The sequence below is a fragment of the Phocoena phocoena genome, chromosome 1 (genome assembly GCF_963924675.1).
Source record: "Phocoena phocoena chromosome 1, mPhoPho1.1, whole genome shotgun sequence".
NCBI classification, from domain to species: domain Eukaryota; kingdom Metazoa; phylum Chordata; class Mammalia; order Artiodactyla; family Phocoenidae; genus Phocoena; species Phocoena phocoena.
In genome coordinates, this window is record NC_089219.1 from 747086 (window position 1) to 772181 (window position 25096).

Consider the following 25096-nt stretch of genomic DNA (forward strand, 5'->3'; position numbering starts at 1 on the left):
ACAACGATAAAGAGGGAATTAGTGCTGTTCCAGATACAGTCACTCCAAGGTGCTGGCACTGCAGTCCCGGAGAGCCTCCACCAGGGGGGGAGAGCTCAGACCCCTTCCTTCGCCGCGCCCCCACCCCAGCCCCGCACCCACGGTCCTGAGCACACTGAACAGAGAACCAGCAACACACAAGTGCGTGCCTGGCCTGCAGACCACCCCGTCTAACGCGCAGCGCCCCCGCGCCCCCAGAGCCTCCTCTCCTGCCTGCGAGGCTCCGGCACCTTCCCACAGACCTGCACGTGCGTCTTGCTCCTTCTACCAGCCCAGGAGCCGTGGGGCCCACAGAAACAACGTCTAAAAAGCACTGACTGGCCGGCCCAGAGAACTTTCCTTCTAGAGTGTGTTAACTAAGACTCTTGTTTCCAAGCCAAACAATCCCTGAAGCTAACCTCTACACAGAAGAGCGAAGGATCTGGGGTCAAAACCACCAAATTCAGGTGAAGACTCTGGCTGTTGGCAGCCTGTTACCTGTTTTCTTATCTATAAAATGACCTTGTGAAGCAGGGGAGAACTACAAAGGGATGTTACTCAAGCTAATTAAAATGTCCTCATTGTTCCTAAGTGATTCAAGTTACTAGAAAAAAAATCTTGATATCTCAAAATTAGCGTGTATATATATATATACATATACATAGAGATATATATTTTTTGGCTGTGTTGGGTCTTCGTGGCTGCACGCGGGCTACTCTTCGTTGCAGTGCGCGGGCTTCTTCTCACTGTGGTGGCTTCTCTTGTGGCGGAGCATGGGCCCTAGGCGCACGGGCTTCAGTAGTTGTGGCGCGTGGGCTTCAGTAGTTGTGGCACGTGGGCTTCAGTAGTTGTGGCACGTGGGCTTCAGTAGTTGTGGTGCACGGGCTTAGTTGCTCGCGACATGTGGGATCTTCCGGAACCTGGGATCGAACCTGTGTCCCCTGCATTGGCAGGCGGATTCTTATCCACTGCACCACCAGAGAAGCCCCAGCGTATATATTTTTACAAATAGAAAGCCATACATTCTGAGGGAAAATGAGACAACAGCTTTAAGAGGATCAAAATTTGAATATCGGGATGGGGCCTAAAACGTTTTTTTGTGTAGGAATAATTTCAAAGGAAATAACGACAATTTCTAACAGAAACGTTGCCACAGTGTCGTCATCTGACCACCTGCTCTCACTGACATACATATGAGCACTCGTGTGCGAGGGGCCGGGGACCCCTCCAGGGCAAACGGTCTCACCGCTTCACAAAGCTGGTGCTAATACTCACCAGCCCAGCACAGGGGGTATATTCAACGAGACGGGTGATTATAGAGGGACCAAATATCTAGATTCCAAATTCAACTCAAACTATCCTATCAGAAGCCGTTCTGCTTAGTTAAATCTGCTTATTTAATTAAAACACAAAAATTATATAAACAGGTATTTCTGTGCCAGCACCTGAACTTGGGGTCAAGACCAAGAGGAGGGGAGACCCAGAGCAGCAGGTTTTCCATCAGGGACTCTATCAGTTACTTACAGAGTTCAATATTTATTTCTGAGTACCATTTTTAAAATTTGTTATTTATTTATTTATGGCCATGTTAGGTCTTCGTTGCTGCACGCAGCCCTTCTCTAGTTGCGGCGAGCAGGGGCTACTCTGTTGCAGTGCGCGGGCTTCTCATCGCGGTGGCTTCTCTTGTTGCGGAGCACAGGCTCTAGGTGCACGGGCTTCAGTAGTTGTGGCACACGTGCTCAGTAGTTGTGACACACGTGCTCAGTAGTTGCGACACACGTGCTCAGTAGTTGCGGCACAGGGCTCAGTAGTTGTGGCATGTGGGTTCAGTAGTTGTAGTGCATGGGTTTAGCTGCTCCACGGCATGTGGCATCTTCCCAGACCAGGGGTTGAACCCGTGTCCCCTGCATTGGCAGGTGGATTCTTAACCACTGCACCACCAGGGAAGCCCTGAGTACCATTCTTACTGATATTATACACAGCTTTCAATTTTAAAAAAGAGTAACAAGAATTTCTAATTTGTTTTTTGGCTGTGCCATGTGGCTTGCAGGATCTTAGTTCCCCGACCAGGGATTGAACCTGGGCCACTGCAGTGGAAGCGCCAAGTCCTAACCACTGGACTGCCAGGGAAGTCCTTAACAAGAATTTTTTAAATGGAAAAACTAAACCATGGGACTTAAGTGGCTTCATTCTGGTTAGTGTCCAGAGATTGAAATGGGTTTCGTGATGTCCAGAGCAGACTGCAGTGACACCACAGAGAACAGAGAGAAAAACCATTTTAAACACTAAACACAGGGAACTCAAATTCAGTCTTCATTTTAGCCCACAAGTGCTCAATGTAAATGAGTACAACATCCTCAGAGCAATTCAATCTTCAACCTCCAACCCTGTAGGAAGAAGTCTTCTAATGGAAACCATCTCTGTAACTGCTTAATAAAGACAGAAATCTTCAACATTTTTTAGATTAAATTCCAATTTAACGGCCTGGTGATACGTTCACAATGGCTTATTATTTAGCCGAGGCTCCTGTACTGTCTGTGCTGAGAAAAGTCACTGAAGACAGCAGGTCACCTTCCTGGCCCTCACCCAGAGGAACACACACAGACCCACAGTCAGTCAGGCCTTATCCCGGCTGGATGTCGGTCCAGCACAGGGCAGCACGCGGCCAGGCCCATCCCACTAGGGCCGCACTGACCACCGCGGCTCTGCTGTCAATGGAGACAAGCACCCATACGCGTCACTCGGCCCGTCTTGTTCACTTGCAGGGTCGGCACAGTCACTTTGAAAAAAAAATTTGCGCCTGTACATTTCGTGGAGTTCTCCCCTTCATCCACTGGTAGCCCATGTGTTTAAGACATGCCGTATTTCAATCGGCATCCCATTGAGAGCCCATGTTTCCTCACAAACATGATCAAAAGTAAGACGACACGGTCCCTCTGGGGTCTTTCAGCTTAAAGACCAATCTAATAAAGCAAGCGACCCCTCTCAGAATCATCTACCATCTCTTGTTTGATTTGCTGTGCCCTACATTCTTTAACAAGCATGTGTTCCTTGGGTAATCGGGGGGGAAAAGGGTGTTTTTTTCCTTTGTTAAAGAAAGTCTTCTGTTCCCATTTGATGTAATGGACTCAAACAGCTTTGTCGACCCTATACTGTGCAAAGAAACCAGCACAGCCTCAGAGGCAAGGCCTGTGCAGATGGGTGTGGAGATGGCTGTGCAGCTCGTCCACTCTCCTGGGGATGGTCCACGTGGAGCAGGTGCCACGGGAGATGCCACGGGTACACGCTGAGGCCATTTCATGTAAGAGACCCTGAATTGGCAAGACTCAGTACCAAAAAAGAGTGTAAAAAGTAAATGTATTTATTAATTATATATCAAAATGGTGATCTGTTAGATATATTGGTTTAGATACAGTTGTTAAGAATTAATTCTACCAGTTTCTTTTTACAGCTTTAAATTCCACATGTGGCTCACACGACAGCTCTGTCCCCTAAGAGGAGGGTTTTGTGTGCTTTACAGAAAATGGGTCTAAAAAATGGGAAGAAGAGATGCAACACTGACTTTCAGCCTTTATCTTTTTCCACCAAATTTGGATTTTTTTTTTTTTTTTTTACCTATGCCATATGAACTCTTATTTGCTACGAATAGATCTGAACCCACTATTTATGAACAACTTATAAACAACAACTTATTGTTGCTAGAAAAACAAAATTCTAATTTCTATATTCTGGAGTGTGGCTGGATGTATCAAACAAATCTGATCAGGGCAAACCATTAAAAATACTAACTCTTCCTTATTTTTATTGAGCTGTATCGTATGTTTTAAATGTTAAGATTTGAAATTCGTACAGTAAAAGGATATTTTCTGTTTCCTCTTTGATGGTAGAGCTCAGATAATTCCATTACCTTTTCTCAACTTCAAGAAAAAGTCGGCTAAAATGATGCTGATCTTTCTTTCCAACTACCACTAGGCTTTCTGAACATATAATTGGTCTTTTAAAAGGAAATAATTAGGCTCCATCCTTATAGTTGGACCTAGTATGCATCCCCTTTTAAAAGTTCATGGGTTCTGCAGTGCACCATTATAAACATCAGTGACAGACTGGGAGGTAATGCTTGAGAACTCTGCAACTATCCTACTTTCTACAGGACAGCTGAATGATACTGGCTGTTTTTATCTTCAAAGAGATGCTCTATTTGAATAGAGCATCTCTTTGAAGACAGATGTTAGTGCTAACAGCCATAACCATCCCTAGGAAACCCCTTTTTTCAAAATTAAGAACAAGTCACCTGCACTTAAATACTTTTTATTACTGCTGTTAATACTCTTATCTTTAAACAAGTTTCCTGCCCTCAACTTAGCAGTCACAGTGGGGGAAGTGAATACCACACTCTATACAGTGACCAAAAGAATGTCACAAAGCTAATGCCCAAAGTCAAGAAAAAAGGTACAAAAAGATGTCTATAAATTCTATGGAAACATTTGCTGTATAGTGAAGTGAAAATATGCTAGAAAACAAAATCCTAGCAGAAACTAACAAAACATTGTAAGGCAATTATACTCCAATAATGATGTTTAAAAAAAGAAAGAAAGAAAACAAAATCCTGAAAATAATGTCCTAGGCCAAATACCTGGATCTGTAATTTCTTTTTTTCTTTTTTTTTTTTTTTTTTGCGCGGTACGCGGGCCTCTCACTGTTGTGGCCTCTCCCGTTGCGGATCACAGGCTCTGGACGCGCAGGCTCAGCGGCCATGGCTCACGGGCCCAGCCGCTCCACGGCATGTGGGATCTTCCCGGACCGGGGCACGAACCCATGTCCCCTGCATCGGCAGGCGGACTCTCAACCACTGCGCCACCAGGGAAGCCCTGGACCTGTAATTTCTACATCCTGGGCCACTTAAGATTCAATTTCAATCCAAAACAATGAATAGTCTGTATTCTGTAACCCATCTTTCCTTAAAATGGTAACATCGCATCTGAAATCCAAATGATTAACAAAACGGAGCACACATAGCTACGTACTCTAATCTGGTTTTTAAGCTGTTCGGCCTCCTGCCGTAACTGGTCAAGTTCACTCATCTTCTAATCTTAGTGCTCTTCAAAGCCACCTCAAAGAATCTTAGATCTGAAAGAGAAAAGCACAAAAAATTAATAAACAATGACTGAGTAATTTAATGAAGCAGGTGAGAGAACGAAATTGAAATTTTGAGAGCTATGGTTTCATTACAAATCAGAGTACCTTTCTTTAGCATTCATAAGAAGGTATAAAATGCCTACAAGGGCTGGGTTAACAAAGTATAATTACTATTATACACAAGCTTTGTTCAATGACAATGTCTAACAGACTATTCAAAAGGTGGTGGTGGGCTGAAGAAAGAAAAATCTGTTTAGAAGCAGGTTTCACGAAGGATTTGGGTCTCACTGTAAACTAAGACTGACGTTCAGAATAGCTCTCACATGAAAACCCTGGGGTAGCTAGTTCAGGAAATAGAGTACAGTGGCAACCTGGCAACCCAGCACCTCAAAGCCGTGTCAATGATCTTGAACCTGTGACTGCCCATAAGACATCAGAATGTTCACACAGTGATTCTCATTGTTTTTTTTTGGCTGCGCTGGGTCTTCGTTGCTACACGCGGGCTTTCTCTAGTTGCAGCGAGCACAGGCTACTCTTCGTTGCGTTGCACGGGCTTCTCGTTGCAGTGGCTTCTCTTGTTATGGAGCATGGGCTCTAGGCACGCGGGCTTCAGGAATTGCGGCACACGGGCTCTAGAGCGCAGGCTCAGTAGTTGTGGCGCACGGGCTTAGGTGCTCCGCGGCATGTGGGATCTTCCCGGACCAGGGCTCGAACCCGTGTCCCCTGCATTGGCAGGTGGATTCTTAACCACTGCGCCACCAGGGAAGTCCCACACAGCAATTCTAAAAAGACTCAGTTTGGTGTCCAACAGGCCTCTGATTCAGGACAACTTACTCTCCCACCAAAATGAGCTCTGGGATCCCAGGAGAATCAGAAACAACACCGCAGTCCTTATAGGTACAGGCCAAAGTAGGCTCAGTACAAGCGGCCCTGTTGCCCACTCCTGACCCTGCGCCACCCCCAGGCTCGTTAAGACAGTATTCCTGAAATCAGGGTCAAAACACGATTATCCTATTAAACAAGAGACTTATTTTCCCAAGGGAATGTCGTAATTGGGGGTTGCATTTCTGACCAAGAACGTAGCGGTTAGGTCAATCCTAACTATGACCAACCTATCACAAAGCTGAAGACACAATTACCGACATCTTTTAATCACTTAAGAATACAATTAGCTCCCACAGGCAAACACAGCTTATGCAAGGGCCCCGATTTCCTGTGCAAACAGAGGGGAGATTCTTCCATCACAGATTTTGTGTGAAAGTCACAGGGCTGTTATAATATACACCAGATATTTAATTAACAGTAATTACTTTCTTAAAATGGAAACACATCTGGGGGAAATAATCTGGATGACCCAAGAAACGTAGTTGTTAGTTCCCAGTCTAGATAAACTTTCCTTTTCTGTACAAAAGCATTCAAAATAATTGTTACATGGTCTATATTACAGAATACTTACTGAGAAAACAAAAATACCTTTCCCAATAAAAAGCATCTTTAAAAAGTATGTGTTAAGTTCCTGGTTCCTGCCCTCACCTGCACCCACCAGCCCACATCTATTCACAGCCACAAAACGCCATTAGCTGCTGGGGCGGGCCGGGAAGGAAGCAGAAGGGGAAGTGCTGGGCTTCTTGAGGCATCAAGTCCCTCGGGCTGACCCTAAAAGAAAGTCTGCAGAACTACCAGGAAAGGCCTAACGGGGTGGGGCCGTGACACGGAGCTGAGGCATCTCAGAGGACAAAGGCAGGGCCTGCCCCTCCAGCCGTCCCGGGAAGGCAAGACAGTGACACCACTGTTCCTAGAGGCATTACTTCAAGTGGGTGTTGTAAGCCCGGGCAAGCTTCGCCCACGCAGACTCCCCGGCGCCTCCCTGGACAAAGGGAGCATGGCTGGAGTTACCCTATGTGATAACCGGGCTCATTCTCTCTCTCGTTTTCATGTATCAAACTCTGAGGACTGCAGCTGATGAATATTAATGTATGAAATAATAACTAACAGTGCCAAAAGAACACGAAATAATTTTAAAACAGAAAGCTGTGCCGATGCGTTTCCTGAGCTTACGGACGGCCCTGCATCCTCCCCACCAACCCTGGCGGCCTATTGCAGCGCACGTGCATTTCACACGTGATCAAATTATACTATAAGGACAATCCGGCAGAGCTGGGGGCAGTTTTATCCCAGTAACACTCCCCACCCCCACGTTAAAGAATTGTTCTTAGTCTGTGGAGAAGCTACTTCATTCAATCCTTCCAAAATCAACGTGAAGAGAACTAACAGCTAATGTTGTCATAAGGTACACTGAATTAAACGGTTAGTTTTAGTCAACAAACCATGTTTTCTGATCCCAATTTAAACACTAAAAAGCTACGCTAGTTTTTAAAGTAAGGACAAAACCAACAAACTCCTAGGATCGAGATAAACAGAAAGAACTTTCACAGATGCTAGGTGGTCTTTAGGTAAAGACCCAAATCCTAGTATTAGATGGAATAGCTCCTGAGATATTAAAATTAAATATTTCTTTTAATTAGGTGCTCTTTTTTTTTTACATATTATAAAAGAATACATATCAATGCACGATAATCACCCAGCTGTATTGCTTTAAACTAGAGAAATTAATTTATTGAAAACTTAACTACCTTTAAAATGAGAAGCTCCAATTCAGTTCTCTCTCAAAATTTCAGAAGCAATAATACCAATACTTGCTGACTTCAATCTTTAGTCACAAGCAAAGAGAACAAAACCAGATCTATTTCTCTTTCATCATTAAGTAACATAAATTATTAATACTGCCTTTTAATTACGGCTCTCTCTACGACCAGTGTCCACATTCAAGTTGCAATTAGGCGACTCAAAATTCGTAACCGTTAATTGTTAAAGAAAAGGGTATTCATATCTCTACTACCAATAAAAATAAGTGTCCTGAAAGGCCCTTTTTGATCTCTACAGTCTGGTCAGAAAGAGAAACCTACTGGTAGACATTTAAAAATTTTTTTTCAACTACATTCTTTATTCTACATGTTGAAGGTGTATTTTTTAAAATCCAATCTGGAAAAGAAGTTATTTGCAGCTGGCCTCTCACCGATGGGGGGACACTCCAGCACGCTCACTTCTCCCCGTCGCCCTCTGGGCACTGGGGTTCGCTCTGACGTGGCACAGTCCAGGACCTCCTCTGTGGGGCACACACACATCCACAATGGACAGCCTCCCACGCCTTGAGCTAACGGACACTGAAACTGGCCTCAAAGGATGAGTGTGAAGGGACCGGGCAACACCACCATCACACAAGACCAAGCAGTCAGCACTCCCCCAAAGAGAAGTCGGCGACCCACGGACAGCAAGGAGCCTGCAAGCAACCCACGGACAGCAAGGAGCCTGCACACTCAGATCCAGAGTGGGGCTGGTGGGAAGCTAACAATTCCTAATTCCCACAAACTAAAAGTTCGTCCCAAATGCTCTGCTGTGACGATAACAGCAAATGAAAGAGACAAGGTACAGAAAAATATATGAATGATGATATTTCTCCTTTTGTGTATAGAAAAAGAATAAACATCTATGCTAACGTAAGCAATCTTTTTTCTATCTACACAAGAAAATGTTAATGGCTATTTTGGGGGGAAATACACAGGAATAGGGGCAGCTCTGATTTTTCATACTATCATATATATATAAGGAAAAAAGACAAATTATATATGTAAAATTATATGTGTATATACATTTTTTTCTTTTCCAAAAAAAGTTAACTGGTTATCTGGGCCGTTGAACCAAGAAGCATTCACAATTCTTCCTCCATACTTTTCAGTTAAAAGAAAAAAGCTAGTAAATGTTAACCGTTTACTGGGTGAACGATTACGTATCACTAGGAACAATAATGGAGATAGTATAAAAACCTAGAAGAATGCTCATTATATGCTAAATGAAAAACAAATGTGTGTGTAATAATTTTAGCTATTTAAGAAGGCCAGAAACATACCTGATTTAAAAACACATGTAATAAGACAGCATTTCTGTTAGAATTACTGGTCTTATTTTTCTCTTCATTTTCCAAATACTGGACATGCAGTTTACATTCCTTTGATCACAAAAGATGAATGTACATTTTAAAGGTCTTACTTACACGTAACTGCTTTTGCTGTTCTCTTCACTATCCTTAGTCCCCCAGAGCCTCTGAGAAGCCCACCATCAGGTTGACGTGGCCTGGGCTCCTTCTCTCCTCCAGGGCCAAAGTCACGGCTAAGCACTGGCCATGCTGACTCAGCGCACTGACCAGTCTAATCCACTAAGACAGGACCTGCTGAGAGTCTCACTTCTGTTCTTTATGACCCACATCTGCCACCAGCTTTTATTTAGAGCTTGTTTTGGAAATACTTTCCACAGAAATTTAAGTATCTTAAAAGCAAGTACGTGAAGTCATCTGCCCCTACTTTAGGTTATACCCAGTATCTCTGTAAGTTAAAGTGTTAACATAATTTTTTACTTAAATATTTCACATTTGTGATATAACGTACTTCACGATTAATGCAGCACCACGCCCCTCTAATCAAGACCCCTGTAAAGTCTAGGAAGGACACTTCAAGGGCCCCCAGTGTCCCAGTTATTACCCAGTCACTAATAATGATGCGAGCTGATATTAAGGACAAAATGGAGCGACTGCATCAAAGTATAATTTCAGGTTCTGGTTTTGCGACACACAAGGAATGTGACTTTCACCCGCTCACTTTCCACTCTGGTCTGCTGACTGCACCACAGGAACGACAGCACCAACACCGCAGGGCCAGGAAGAAAACTAACAAGACAACTGTAAAGGGCTCTGTAAGCCTTTCTGTGTGATCAGTGATCAGACTACTAAGTGCATCCCCCACAGAGCAGCTGCCACGCACACGCGGGTTTGCGACCCACAGGAAGGCGGCCCGGGACGCCAGCCACCGGTGCCCGTGCTGCGCTCAACGTCCTGGGGCAACAGCAGCCCCGCCGAGCACCCCGCGCCACGGGGGCAGGAGTCTGCCAACCTGCTCGGCCCACGAGTACCAGTACCACACCTCACCTCCAGACAAAAGAGCATTCTGAGAGAGGGGAGTTTGCATAAGGGATTTGAATCAATTTCACCAGCTTTTCTGGGTTTTCTTCCATTCCCAAATCCAAGTTAATCTCCGAAATCGAGACAGCACAAGTCCAAAGGGCGATGGACAGCAGTCAAGCCCTTCCTGGGTCACAGCTGCTTTAACAAAACCCGAGCAGTGAGGGCAAATCCCCAGGGCGCGGGACAACTCCACCACGAGACACCCGCAGGCTTCCCTGGCGTGGGAAGGTATATACCCTGACAGATTTAAGAATAAAATGATGTGTCTGAAATTCGCTGTAGAACAACCAAGGAGGGAAACGGGAGAGCACAGAAGAACAAGTTTGGTCGTGAGTTGGTAATTGCTTTAGTTTGGTGATGGAGTTCCTTATACTATTTGTTAACTTATTATGTATTTCAATTTTCCATTAGAATAGTTTCTGTTTAAATGTTAGAGACCTTGAATCTTGATTTAAAATCCAAATGTACAGAGAAAACCAGGAAAATCTGAGTATCGTCTGGGTATCTGATGACAAGGGGCTGCTGCTCTTTCATTCGGTGCCATAATGAAACTGAAGTCCTTAACCGTGAGAAAGGCTTCTTACTTATGAGTGAAATGATATGATTTGGGGACTTCCTTTAAAACACTCTGATAGAAAGAAAGGAGATTAAACAAAACTAGCAGAATTCTGTTAGAGCTGGATGATTTCATAATAGTCTGCCTGTAATCTATGTTTGCACATTCTCTTAAATTTTTTTAAAAGTCATTACCTCTTGGTATCGTTTGACTACATTACAAGTATGTATGAAATCTGTTATATATCTCTTAGTTTTAAAAATATAGGAGCACAGGGATCTCACAAGCAGATTGTGTTGTATTTTGACATGGATCACGCTGCCACGTTAGCTGGTTGTCTGTGAGAAAGAGACAATCCCCAAAATTCTCAAATTTGTCTGAACAACTGAATGGTTGACCATGGAGGCTGGTATGTTTCAAAAGTGACAAAAAATTAAGTTTTGATGAAACATTACGTCAGCTTCTAAGAAGTAGCAGATAGCAGAATATTCAATACAAAGTCAACCATAACTAGTTTTTAATATGGGTGACCAGCTGGTAATGGAGACTAACAGAGGAAACCTAGTTACACACAAAATTCCCGTCTGGCTCCGGATTAAAGTATCCAGCAAATTTTTACACGTTATTTTAAAACTGACATGTGTGTGTGACATTTTACTAGAATGCAATGATTTAAATAGTCTGTCCCCAACATCTAAGATACCTCACAAGATTTTCCTGTATCTCAATTTTCTGATGCAAATTTTAAAAGAAAACTCACAGCCCCTCAGTTAAGTGTTTACTGATAATGCACACATAAGACACTTCTATTTTTCACATTTTACATTTACGGACAATGTAGTATATAATCTTCTTCTAAATTACTGTTTAACTCCAATTTAAGCATATCCCCTTAAAGCACTAGGACAATGTAAAAAAATGTAATCATTCTTACCAGAACTAAATTTATACAACGATCGTACATTAGTTTTGTAAATAGGAATAAAAAAGATACAAGATATAATCTATACATAAAGTGAATTTACTTATCAGCCTTACAAAGGTCTGATCACTACGAGGCCCCCAGCTGATGTTCTGTAAGAGGCAAGAAGAGCCTCACTTCCGTTTACGACCTTTTGAAAATAAAGGTTCTTGTACTTTTCAAATCACAACAGAACCTACACATAACTTCATAAAGTCACTGATAGTCAAACGCCACGTACACTCAAACTGCATTTCTGGAAGCCCATGTGTCATTTTAGGAAATCCACGCTAAACCCAGACATCACGGCAGTGGAAAAGCCCCCAAGATGGTACCATGCTGATGCCCGGTCTGATGCCCTGTGAATGGTTCCAACACCACTGCAGCACGTGCTTTCCTGATTTCCCAAGACCCAAAGCCAGTCCTTGAGTGAGTGGGGTCATAATAGGGTTAAATGCATCCAAAGGGATTTACTGCCCAACAAAAAATCAAATATGTACCGGGACTTCCCCTAGTGGTCCAGTGGCTAGGACTTGGCACTTTCACTGCTGGGCTCGGGTTTGATCCCTGGTCGGGGAACTAAAATCCTCCAAGATGCGAAGTGCAGCCCAAAAAATAAAATTTAAAAAATCAACCATGTGCCTGAGAACAACAGGAAAGTACTCCAGCCCCATGGACAGATTGCAGAGAGCACAAAAAGTAAAAAACATATCTTTTGTAAGCCAGCTCCATCCTCCCTCCAGAGATGTGCCTCATCAGGCAGGCAGCAGTATCAAGAGGCGCAAATCCCACCGTCTGCTCCTCTGAACCCATCACTCAGAAGGCACTACTTAGTTTTACCATCACATGCAAACTATTTATGGCTGCTACGCAATGTCGCATTTGAAAATTACTGTAAAGAATTTGCATTTCAGGGCTTCCCTGGTGGTGCAGTGGTTAAGAATCCAACTGCCAATGCAGAGGACGTGGGTTCCAAGCCCTGGTCCAGGAAGATCCCACATGCCACGGAGCAACTGAGCCCGTGTGCCACAACTACTGAGCCTGCACTCGAGCCTGTGCGCCACAACTACTGAGGCCTGCGCACCTAGAGCCCACGCTCCGCAACAAGAGAAGCCACCGCAATGAGAAGCCCGCGCACCACAACGAAGAGCAGCCCCTGCTCACTGCAACTAGAGAAAGCCCGCACGCAACAGCGAAGACCCAACGCAGCCAAAAATAAATAATATATTAATATAAAAAAAGAATTTACATTTCAGAACACATTAAAACATCTGATAAGAAGTACGTTACTGAAAGCGAAGTTGCAAACATACTGTTATTGTGCTGACTAAAACCCAGACTTATTTTATTTAAGCTATCATACGAATACTGTTTTGTGCCTGTTAAGAAAAATTCTTGAACTAGAAGGGAACGTGAATCTCAATCCACCTCACATTTCTAGCTAACAAAGTACCGGAGCAGGCCTAGAAGACCCAGGGGCCCTGGCAGCACGGACAGTGGGAGCCAAGGGAGCCCGAGCGGGCAGTGCTGCGGGGGGCGGGTGGGGGCTCAGGGAAGGCAGAGACCACCTGCTGCCCAGCTCCGTGCTGCCCAGGGCCCACCTCTGCCGGCTGGCACCTGCCTAGGGGTGGCAGGAATGTGCTTTCCGCCCCCCCCCCGCCTCAATTCCCAGCATCTCCCAGCCCCGCCCCAACACGCAGCCCCTGCCGCATCTCTGCGTCTCCTCCACCGCGAGCCAGGCGCAGCTCAGGCTCCCCTGCTTCCTTCGAGGCTGTGGGATTCTGTCTTCCCACCTGAAGGCAGCAGCCAAGGTTTGTCCATGATGTGAAAAGTGGGCCACGAGAGAGAAACCCCTACGGACGGGACGCGTAACTACACCCTTGCTGACAGTGGGAGAGATGTCCTAAGCGACAGCCCAGGGAGCCGAGGTCTTGTTCTACGCGAGCAGAGCTGCCCGAAACTGCTCCTCTCAAAACCGTCAATTCAGACAGCCTACAGCTAGCGTCTCCCCACAAAAGTTACAGAAAGTAAAAGCATGACTCATACTCATCAAAGTATATTAATTTCTTCTGAATATGTCTTGACTTTTGCAAAACAGCTCTGTGATTCTTCGACACCCAACATCTCTGCTGAGCGGTTCTGCCGCAGGAAACGGGGCAGCCTGTCTGCGTTCCGACCAGGCGTGGCACCCAGGCCGAGTCCGGGAACTGGGGCCATTCTCCCTTTATCAGCAGTGCTCTTGGTTTCGCTCTACAAACCCCTTATTTGTCTTCCTCACCCCTGTCTACCGAGCATCTGCTGTGGACAGAAGACGCTGTGGCTCCATCCCCCAAGACCAGAGTCTAAACGAACGACAGACGAGGCCAACCTCACAAGCCGGCTCAGGAAAGTCTCTAGGGTCTCACCACTTGGATTCCTGACTGCTTCAAAATCACATAAAAGGTGATTCACAATATACTCTGAGGTCACGGCTGACTTAGGACCCCTTGCCGTGTAATGTCACATGTGTCCTCACCACCCTCTAGGAGGAGGTTCAACCGATTGTCCACACAGTAAACAGGAGGAAAAGGAGTCACAACCTACCCGAGGTTCACAGTCACAAACGGCATTGGCCACGGTTCTGATTCAGGCCAGCTCCAGAGTTAACCATGCAGGCCCTCTAAGCAATCTGGCTAGAAATGGTCAAGGGACCACAGAAAGAAATTTCACTCCCTTAATCACCTGCTCCCACACGTCATTCCAGGAGGACAAGCTCTCCGACAACGGTGCAATGGAAGTTAACACCTGGACACGGCCTTCTGCCCCAGCCGGGGGAGCAGTGTTTTCTTCCTAATGGAGGTATCCCACCAGGGGCAAGAGATCTTAGGTTCTCCACTTCTAGAGGCAGCATCTTAAAACCACTCTACCCACCAAAAAAAAAAATTTTTTTTAATGTAAATTGGTGCAGTCACTATGGAAAACAGTATGGAGGAGGTTCCTTACAAAACTAAAACTAGAGTTGCCGTACGATCCAGCAATCCCACCCCTGGGCGTGTATCCGGAGAAAACTCTTAATTCGGAAAGATACATGCACCTCAACGTTCATAGCAGCACTATTCACAATAGCCAAGACGTGGAAGCAACCTAAGTGTTGCTCAGGAACACTCAGGAATGGATAAAGAAGACGTGGTGTATGTATACAATGGAATACTGCTCAGCCATAAAAAAGAACGAAATAACGCCATTTGCAGCAACACGGATGGGCCTAGAGATTATCATACTAAGTGAAGTCAGACAGAGAAAGACAAATACCGTATGATATCACTTATATGTGGAATCTAAAAATGACACAAATGAGTTTATTTATGAAACAGAAACAGACTCACAGACATAGAAAAGAAACTTATACCAAAGGGGAAAGGGGATGAGAAGGGATATTAGTAGTTTGGGATTAGCAGATGCAAACTACTATATATAAAACAGGTGAACAACAAAGACCTACTGTACAGCACAGGGAACTATATTTAATATTCTGTAATAAACCATAATGGAAAAGAATATGAAAACGAATATGTATATACAACTGAATCACTATACACTATACACCAGAAACTAACATAACATTGTAAATCAACTGTATTTCAATTAAAAAAAATTAAAAGTGCTTTGACCATTAGCTCGAAAATTGAATGTCATTAGTTCAGGTGAGCTGTGATTCAGGTTTACGAGTTGCCAGGTGTCACCTCCAGGCCCCAGGCTCATAGGACCCAGTGCCTAACTCATCTCAGCTTCTACCCATCTCCTCCAATCAGCTCATTGCTCTAAGCAGGCGCTGTTCGATACAAGTACAACGGGAGCCACATGTGGAATTAATTTTCCATCAGCCATAGTAAAAAAGTAAAAAGAAACATGGTTACATTAATTTTAATAGTATATTTATTTAATACAACCAAAAACGTTATTTCAACATGTAATCGATATAGAACAATTGTAAGTAGGCTATTTTGCACTCATTTGTTGCACTAAGTTCTCCTTGTTTTGTTTTTCTGGTGGAGCCATGCGGCATGCAGAATCTTCCCTGACCAGGGATCGAACCTGTGCTCCCTGATTTGGGAGTCCTAACCACTGGACCGCCAGGCAAGTCCACACTAAATTTTTCAAGTGCAGGGTGTATTTATAGTTCAATTTTGGCGAGCCTCATTTCCAGTGCTCACCAGTCACATGTGGCGAGTGGCCACCAGCTATTGTAGTGGCCAGCACGGCACTGGGCCCTTCTCATCTCTTCACTCACACAGCAGGCACCCAACCAGAGGCTGCCTGACCCACTTCAGTATCCTCCTAAAGGAACAGGAACTAGGCTCTCCCCCCATGGAACTAACCCGTCTCCCAGCTGAGATACTGAGCAAGATGAGGTGGTCTTACCTGACCCCAGTATCACCTCCCCTACGTCGCCTTACAGATCAGCTCACTCACCTACCGGATGCTGGCAATTAGGAGTGACAGCAGAAATCACAGTGGGAGGCACGAGGTCCTTTGCAAGTGGCAGCTCAGAGAGTGGGATAGGAAGACAGGGCTGAGCCAGTGCTGGACAGCAGGTGTGAGTTACCCTCACCCAGGTCGCCTTTCCCTCTGGAGTCACAGGAAACAGCCAGTGACCCTTTCTCCTGAATCCTTCTGTCTGATGCACTAAAAAACCCATCTGTTCTTCCGTCCTGTTCTCCCTCTACAGCTGACCTTGCTACCCAGGTTGAACACAGAGCCTAGTACATACCCCTTCAAACCCGTTGAGGCCACACAGGAAGTCCCACTTGAAGGATTTCAGAGCCAAACTTCATACATAACTGATGCTATCCGAGAAGTGAACGGCACACACCTAGCAGGAAGGTCTAACTGGGAAAGGTGGCAGGGACTGGACATCAACTGCACAAAACAGAGGCGCCTCTGAGAGGCTGTCACCCTCAAGTTTGGGGGAGACTCTGCTCTCAGCTGTGCCACTTGCACTCCAGTACGCAGACGTAATCTCTGCTTTCACACTCACTTCCTGCAAACTACGATGAGCACAACTGGGTCTCCCACGTGCCTCTGCACGTCCAGCCGGCCTGCGCAGGACCGGCTGGCAGAGGCTATGTGGCTGCATCTGGCTGCGGGCCGCACTTCTGACCTCCAGACCCCACTCTCAGTACCAGGTGGCCTCCACCGAGTTGACAATCTCTCTGTGCCTCTGAATTTTGGTCTGAAAGTGGAAACAGTAACACTACCTACCTCACATGCTATGAGGCCTCAATGAGAATCCACATGAGGTCCTTAAAACCTGACTGAACCACAGCAAATGTCACTAAATCGAACTTGTTACAAAAGCAGTAATAGGGTTTTCCACTTGAAATGATTTAAGTAACAGAAAACTTCTCCCTCACCTGTCACTCTTCCGACCCAGTCAGTGGAACAGGCCCTCCGCACAAACGAAAAATATGGGCGGCGGCAGCCACCAGCGTGATACAGGGGTTCAGCAGGTAGAGGCAGGGCCTGCTCCTATGCTAATTGCTCGTTTAGCTTAAAAAATATCTTTACTGAAGGTAAATAACACAATAAACAATTACAATTTGATACACTCTGACATATTATACACCTATGAAACCACCACCTCAGTTAAGGTAATGAACACATCTATACTCCCAAAAGTCTCCTTGTGTCCCTCTGTAACCCCACCCCCGACGCCTAGGCAACCACGAATCTGCTTTCTGTCACTACACGTAAGTTTGCATCTTCTAGAGTTTTATATACGTGGAATCATACAGTATGTACTTTTCTGTGGTCTGGCTTCGCTCCCTCAGCATGGTTACTTTGAGATGCATCCATGCTTGTTGTTGCATGGATGTCTGCCCTCGTTTCTCTTGGGTAAACACCTAGGAGTGGAAAGGCTGGATCATACACGGCAAGCATACGTTTAACCTATTAGGAAACTGCTGAACTGTTTTCAACACGGTTGCACCATTTTTCACGCCCACCATCAGTGCATGAGAGCCCGGCGCCTGCACACCCTCGGCAGCACGTGGTATGGTCAGTCTTTTCCATTTTAGCCACTGTAATAGGTGGTTAGTGGTGTCTCGTGTGTTTTTTTAATAAATTTATTTATTTTATTTTTGGCTGCGTTGGGTCTTTGTTGCTGCGAGCGGGCCCCTCTCTGGTTGCGGCGAGCGGGGGCCACTCTCCACTGTGGTGCACAGGCTTCTCACTGTGGTGGCCTCTCCCGTTGGGAGACGGGCTCTAGGCGTGCGGGCTTCAGTAGTTGTGGCACACAGGCTTCGTTGCTCCGCGGCATGTGGGATCCTCCCAGACCAGGGCTCAAACCCGTGTCGCCTGCACTGGCAGGCAGACTCCCAACCACTGAGCCACCAGAGAAGCCCCTTGACATGGACCATTTTTAAAGTCGTTATTGAATTTTGTTACAATATTGCTTCTGTTATGGTTTTTTGCCACAAGGCATGTGGGATCTTAGCTCCCCAACCAGGGATCCAACCCACACTCCCTGCATTGAAAGGCGAAGTCCTAACCACTGGATGGCCAGGGAAGTCCCCTCGTTGTGGTTTTAATTTGCATTTCCCTGATGGCTAATGATTTTTCACGTGCTCATCTGCCACCTCTCTATATTCTCTGGTGAAGTCTCTGTTCAAATCACTTGCTTTTTTTTCAGGTTGTTGTTTTCTTAATATTGAATTGTAAGAGTTCTTTACTTATTCTAGACATAAGTTATGTAGAAAACGTGTGATCGGCTAGTATTTTCTGCCAGTCTGTGGCTTGTCTTTTCATTCTCTTAACAGTGTCTTTGAAGGAGGAGATATTTCTAAGTTTGATGAAGTCCAATTTATAAATATTCTCTTTAATGAACTGTGTCTTTGATGTCATTAAGAAATCCTTGCCTAACCCAAAGTCTCAACGATTTTCTGTTTTCTTTTAGATGTTTTCTAGTGTTAGGTTGTGTCTGATTCATTTTGAGAGTTAATTTTTGTCTATGGAGTCAAGTTCACCTTTTACATATGGATACCGAACTGGTCAAGCACCTAATTCATTCGTTTTAGTTTTGTTTTTCAATTTAAAATTATTTCAGGGACTTCCCTGGTGGTGCAGTGGTTAGGAAGCCGCCTGTCAATGCAGGGGACATGGGTTCGAGCCCTAGTCCGGGAAGATCCCACATGCCGCAGAGCAACTAAGCCCGTGTGCCACAACTACTGAGTCTGTGCTCTCTAGCCCGCGAGCTACAACTACCGAGCCCGCGAGCCACAACTACTGAAGCCCACGTGCCTAGAGGCCGTGCTCTGCAACAAGAGAAGCCACCGCAATAAGAAGCCCATGCATCGCAATGAAGAGTAGCTCCTGCTCGCTGCAACTAGAGAAAGCCTGGGCGCAGCAACGAAGACCCAAAGCAGCCAAAAAATAAATAAAAATGTTAATAAATAAATATTAAAAAATAAATAATTTCAACTTACAAAGAGTTGCAAGAATAATATAAAGAACTGGATACCCTTGCCCAGATTCACCACCAACACTGTGACACATTTATTGCCCCCATTCCATACATACATATTGGAATTTTTTTCTGAATTGTGTGGCCTCACCTTTATCTGTATGATCTGCTGGTATTCCAACCAAGATTTGATTTGCAAAAGGGGCTCTTCTGCTTTCTACTGAAAGAAGCTGGAGAAATACTGCTCTTGTCCAGAATGTGGACCATCATCTCTGGGACCTTAGCCCTTCGTGCTGAACACTTGACTGGATGACGACTTTGATGAGAAAACCCTTCTCTGGATCAATGTGTTTGAAAACAACTTTGGGCTTAAAAATGAGAGATGGGCAAAACTGTAACAAAAACCAGGTTCTTAAAAAAAAGAAACCCTGAAGAAATTTAAATATTGTACTTTAAAAACTGGTAAGAATCAATTACGTCAAAATTACCTTAATTCAGAAGTGCTTCTGGTCTGGTCTCCAAAACATGTAAAATTGTCTGCAACAGAGAAAAGGCTGTATTTGCATTGATTCAGGTTGCGAGGCACAATATTCCTTACATTTTAAGAAGCACATAATTCCGCCCCTTCCCCATCACCATTTCTTGCCCCCAAATCACTTTACTTATTAGTACTTTGTATTAACTTAGTGGTAAGTTTTTCAGTGTGGAAAAGAAGAAATCTGATCTCAATTTCTTTTAAAAAAAAAAAAAAAAGAAAAATCCTTAGAAATGCCTCAGGGAAAATATCTTGAATTAAACTGAAAAGCATCAGGGGGAAGGGGTGTTTAGAATCCTGTTACTACAAAAATTATAGTAACAGCAACAGAAAAAAACACTGCAATTCAAGAAGCTTCTAAGAGTAACCTTCCCCAGACTTTCCCATCTGGCCCACAGAGGATCTCATGTGAATGTCAAAGAAGCCACAGGCTGACTGTTCCCTAAGTGCAGGCAAGTCAAACTGGGCACATCTCCAGCCCATCCCTCTGGCCCAGTCCAGCTGCTGCAGTGCCGTCCAAAGATGTGGCCCTGGGCGTCCAGAAGGCCAGAGCAGCAGACACAGCAACAAGCCTCTGGACTTGCCTCTCATCACACTGCAGCCAGTGTGAAAAAATATTTACTTCTAGATTTCTTCTGAAATACCTGCTTGCTCTTTCCCAGAAACTAAGTTTCAGTACACTTAAAGATGTTCTGGTAATCTCTCCAAAATACTCTGTGGAAAGGCCGCTTTGGGACATTTCACAGGTTACCTCTTGATCAATTCTCTACTATGTTTACAAACTCAGTGCATGCCTCTAACCTGGGGGTCAGGAGAGGCATCAACAAGCTGACATCCCCCAGCTGAACTATGAATTCTAAGGCATTTATTTATAACAAAATAGTTTTGTTTTCGAATTATGCTCGAATGCTGCTTATGTTATAAGCAAGCACATACTTTTCTGGCAGTAAAAGTGGGCGTGGAAGAATACAGTGTGGTGGTTCCTCAAGAAGTTAAACACAGAGTCACCATACAACCCAGCATTCTACTTGTAGGTATACATCCGAAAGAACTGAAAGCAGGTATTCAATACATGCACACATATGTTCACAGAAGCACTATTCACAACAGCCGAAAGGTGGCAACAGCCCAAGTGTCCATCAACAGGTGAATGGATAAACAAAATGCGGTACACCCACACAATGCAATCTTATTCATCCATAAAAAGGAATGAAGTACTGCTACACATACAACATGGATTACACTACGTGAAGAAGCCAGACACAAAAGGTCACATGTTGTATGATTCTGTTTATGTGAAATATCCAGAACACGTAAATCCACGGCGACAGGATGCAGTAGCTGCCAGGGGCTCTGTGTGCGATGGACAACCGCTCGGCGGATACAGGGATACTTCTGGGGTGACGAAAATGCTCTGGCACTAGGTAGGGGTAGTGGTGGCACAACACTGTGAGTTACTGAAATGCCACTGAATTGTTCACTTCAAAATGGTTTTGTTATATGAATCTTACCTCGGGGTGGGGGAAAGAGCAAGTGCTGTTACAGGTACTTGAAAAAACCAAACCAAACCAAACCAAACCAGTGGGTGTGGAAGAAGGTGGAGACAGGGGCAAACTACGGCTCTCGCCCCCACGAACCCTCTGAGCCGGGCTCCCAGGAGTGTACACCCAAGGCTTCATGAAGCCATCAAACTGAAAGCCGGGGAATCTCAACCTTGGCACAACCGACGGGTTTTTTTACATTTATTATTTTATTTATTTATTTATTATTTTCGGTGCATTGGGTCTTCGTTGCTGCGCGCACGGGCTTTCTCTAGTCGCAGTGAGCGGGGACTACTCTTTGTTGCGGTGCGCGGGCTTCTCACTGCGGTGGCTTCTCTTGCTGTGGAGCACGGGTTCTAGGCGCGCGGGCTGCAATAGCTGTGGCACGTGGGCTTCAGTAGTTGTGGCTTGCGTGCTCTAGAGCGCAGGCTCAGTAGTTGTGGCGCACGGGCTTAGTTGCTCCATGGCAGGTGGGATCTTCCCGGAACAGGGCTTGAACCCGTGTTCCCTGCATTGGCAGGCGGATTCTTAACCACTGTGCCACCTGGGAAGCCCCACAACTGACATTTTAGAGTGGCTTGTTCTCTGTGGTGGGGGCCATCCTGTCTTCTGTAGGATATTCAGCAGCTGGCCGGCCTCAGCATCCCCTTCCCCAGCTGTGACAACCCCAAATTTCCAGACACCACTAGATGTCACATGGGGAGAGCAATACTAATCCCAGGTGAGAGCCACTCCTTTAAGGTAACTGTCACAATCACTCCAATCTCCAAATGGAAGTCCTTTCGCGTATTTTCCACATCAAGAGACAGACAGAAGCAAGTAAAATAGAAAAATGTATCATTGTTTACTCTAATTCAAAGGCCTAGACTGCCTTGTGGCTCAAGGCATGAAACAAAGTTCAAGCTCTCTATTCTTTGGAAGAGAAGACAGGGAGCTAACTCCCAGAGAGCACTGACCCTCCAGAGGATGGGTCACAGAGGATGCTGAGAGCACCACCAAACCAACTCCCCCTGATTCACATGGACAGCTGGACTTGTGTCTGGACTCATTTCTGGCTAAAAATAAGACCCAAGTGGGGTTCTTTTTCTGACTGCCCAGCCCACAGAACCCAGCACAGAGAACAAGACCATTGTCTTAGACAGCAGCACACATTCATGTGATCCTAAACTAGGGGTACCACTTTTACAGAAAATCAGAAAACCAGGGATTTAAAAAACCAAAGGCTACATTTTACAAAGCTACCACACCTACTAGAGGCAAAAGGTACAGTGGCAAGTGAGTCCCACCTTTAGACCCCTAAGGGCTGAGCACACTAGACTGATGAGCCTGGCCGACGGGTTTCCAGGGCCCACAAGGGAGGGGGCGGCGCATGGCCAGACAGTCAGGAGAAAAGATGGTTCTCAGGCAGCAGGCTGGCAGGGAGGACGCTCCATGGTTACTCTGAAGTCCAGCCACGAGGGGTGCTGCTACAGAGTGGAAGTAAGGGGTGGCATGAGTACATGCTGAATTTTTCTCTATTTAACGTTCTTAGAAAGAGACCCAGTTAGAAAGAGAAGTTGGAGGAAGATACAAACATAAAATTCAAGAAAAAGGTACAACCGTTTATAGACCAATTTTTAGTCAAATTTTAAATATGTGAAATAAAATTCAAATCATATATTAAACAGAGTAACAACAACTCTATCATGATTTTTATGAGCAAACCAAACACTTTTAATATTCCAAATAAACAGCGCCTCGCCTACCCCAACACTGCTTTTAGACCATCTTCCTTTGGCCGGTGGCGGCCTCCTGGAAGGAGGGCCTGAGCCCTGCATCCCTCCCTCTTATCCTCTGTACACGGTCTGCCTATGCAAACCCATGCAGCACAAAGCTTCCAGACCACTCCCTCACAGAGGGACCAGACAGCCGCACACCACACCCTCCCTGCCCAGTACTGCCTTCAGGCTGCCTCTGGCTGCACCTCAAACACTAGTCTTTGAAGTCTACCCAATACCTTGGCTTAATTTTAAGTGATGTATGGGTCAAATCCCTTGAACATCCATTCACTCAACAACTATTTCCATGCCTATAATGTGAGATAGTGTGCTAACGCTGAAAACAACATGTCAACAACCAGGTATGTGAGCCACCTACATGGGTCTTACAGTCTAGTGGAGAAAGCATGAAAAATTATCCTATGAGGTACAGAGAGAAAAAAAGAGAGAGGGACTGTACCAATACAAACTAAACTAATAAAAATCTAGAAGGGCTACTTTCTACAGACCTCCAATTATAAAATAAGACATGGCATGTAATATACAGCGTAAGGAGTATGGTCAGTAATATCGTGATAGCTTTTGTATGGGGACAGAAGGTTGCTAGACTTATCGTGGGGATCATGTCATATCGTATGCAAGCGTCACACCACTACGTACTGCACCTGAAACTAACGTGATATTGTACATCAACGTCCTTCGGTTAAAAGGAAAGGGCTAGTTTCACATAGAGCTGTGTGGTGTGGGCACAGTCCTGGAAATGCACGCACAGGCCAGGACCCCAAGGTTCAGAGAGCGGAGCGCTGAAGCCGGTGTGCCGCTGACCCGACCCCGGCTCTGGAGTCAGAGGGAACGGGCCCTGCCCCCAGCCCAGAGAAGCCACTGCACAAAAGCTGGGGTGGACTCCGAGCCATTCTCAGTGGCCAGGGGCACCACAGTCCACTCAAGGCGCTCAAGAGCCAGGGCAGTTCTATTCCCATGATTTTTTTTTTTTTTTGGCTGTGTTCGGTGTTGGTTGCTGCGCGTGGGCTTTTCTCTAGTTGCGGTGAGCTGGGGCTACTCTTCGTTGCGGTGTGCGGGCTTCTCACTGCGGTGGCTTCTCTGGTTGCGGAGCACAGGCTCTAGGCGCACGGTCTTCGGTAGTTATGGCACACGGGCTCTGCAGTTGTGGCGCACGGGCTTAGCTGCTCCGTGGCATGTGGGATCTTTCCCGGACCGGGGATCGAACATGTGTTCCCTGCGTTGGCAAGCGGATTCTTAACCACTGCACCACCAGGGAAGCCATGTTCCCAGGATTTTATTAGGCTAATATCCTTAGAGAAGATTTTAAAAGATGGAATTATTCTATGTCAAAGATTAGGCACTTTAAGGCTCCTGATAAGATCAACTAAGCCTATGTGTTGATGCAGTACAGTTGTTAATTTAGCAATATTAAATCTCTCTGTGATGAACTTCTTTGTACACACATAATCTAGTATCACGAGATTTTAAGTATCAAATACTAGCATTTGTATGAGTACTGTTATTCCAACATTTTTCAAAATCTAAAAACTGAGTCCTCTTGAGATATACCTAGAGAATTCCTTTATTGGGGACATTAAAATTTCAAATCAAGCAAAGGTACATCTGTTGGGAATGATTCCTTCTATATCCACATAACCTCACACATGTACCCTGTTACTTATTTGTAATTCTGAGATACCTAAACCCGGACAGAACGGACATAAGGGCATTAATTAGCCTTTATCCTGTTCAGTGTGAACAGTCATACATTTTATCACAAGCTTTAAGGTGTCTGATTGTAAGTCCTGCTGCGGGCACCGTGCATGTGTGATATACACACCACTTCATCTTTCTAAACCCTGAAAAAGGCTGAATTCTAGAACACACCCAATCCTAAGAGTTTTGCATAAAGGACTGGGGGCTTGTAAGAGACGAAGTAAACTTCTCAGTTCTGAATAATTCTCTAGTACAAACCTGTCCTGAAGAGGCAGAATATGAAATGATAACATGAAGGAGGTCCCCTAGCCAAATTTAGGAATAAATCTGAGGGTAAAAAGGAATAATAATTAGGGCT

General features: G+C 45.1%; 1 protein-coding gene across 3 annotated transcripts in view; it reads right to left on the bottom strand.

Moving 5' to 3' along the window:
- GNB1 (G protein subunit beta 1) overlaps positions 1–25096 on the bottom strand; it is a 92580-nt gene that overhangs the window by 21763 nt on the left and 45721 nt on the right. For 2 of the 3 annotated variants that reach the window (XM_065891658.1, XM_065891671.1), the window contains exon 2: positions 5043–5145. In XM_065891658.1, the coding sequence (XP_065747730.1) occupies positions 5043–5099 (57 nt within the window). In that variant the 5' untranslated portion in view covers positions 5100–5145. Of the gene's footprint in view, positions 1–5042; positions 5146–9265; positions 9361–25096 lie in introns of those variants that run through there. The other variant, XM_065891664.1, reaches the window with a different exon arrangement.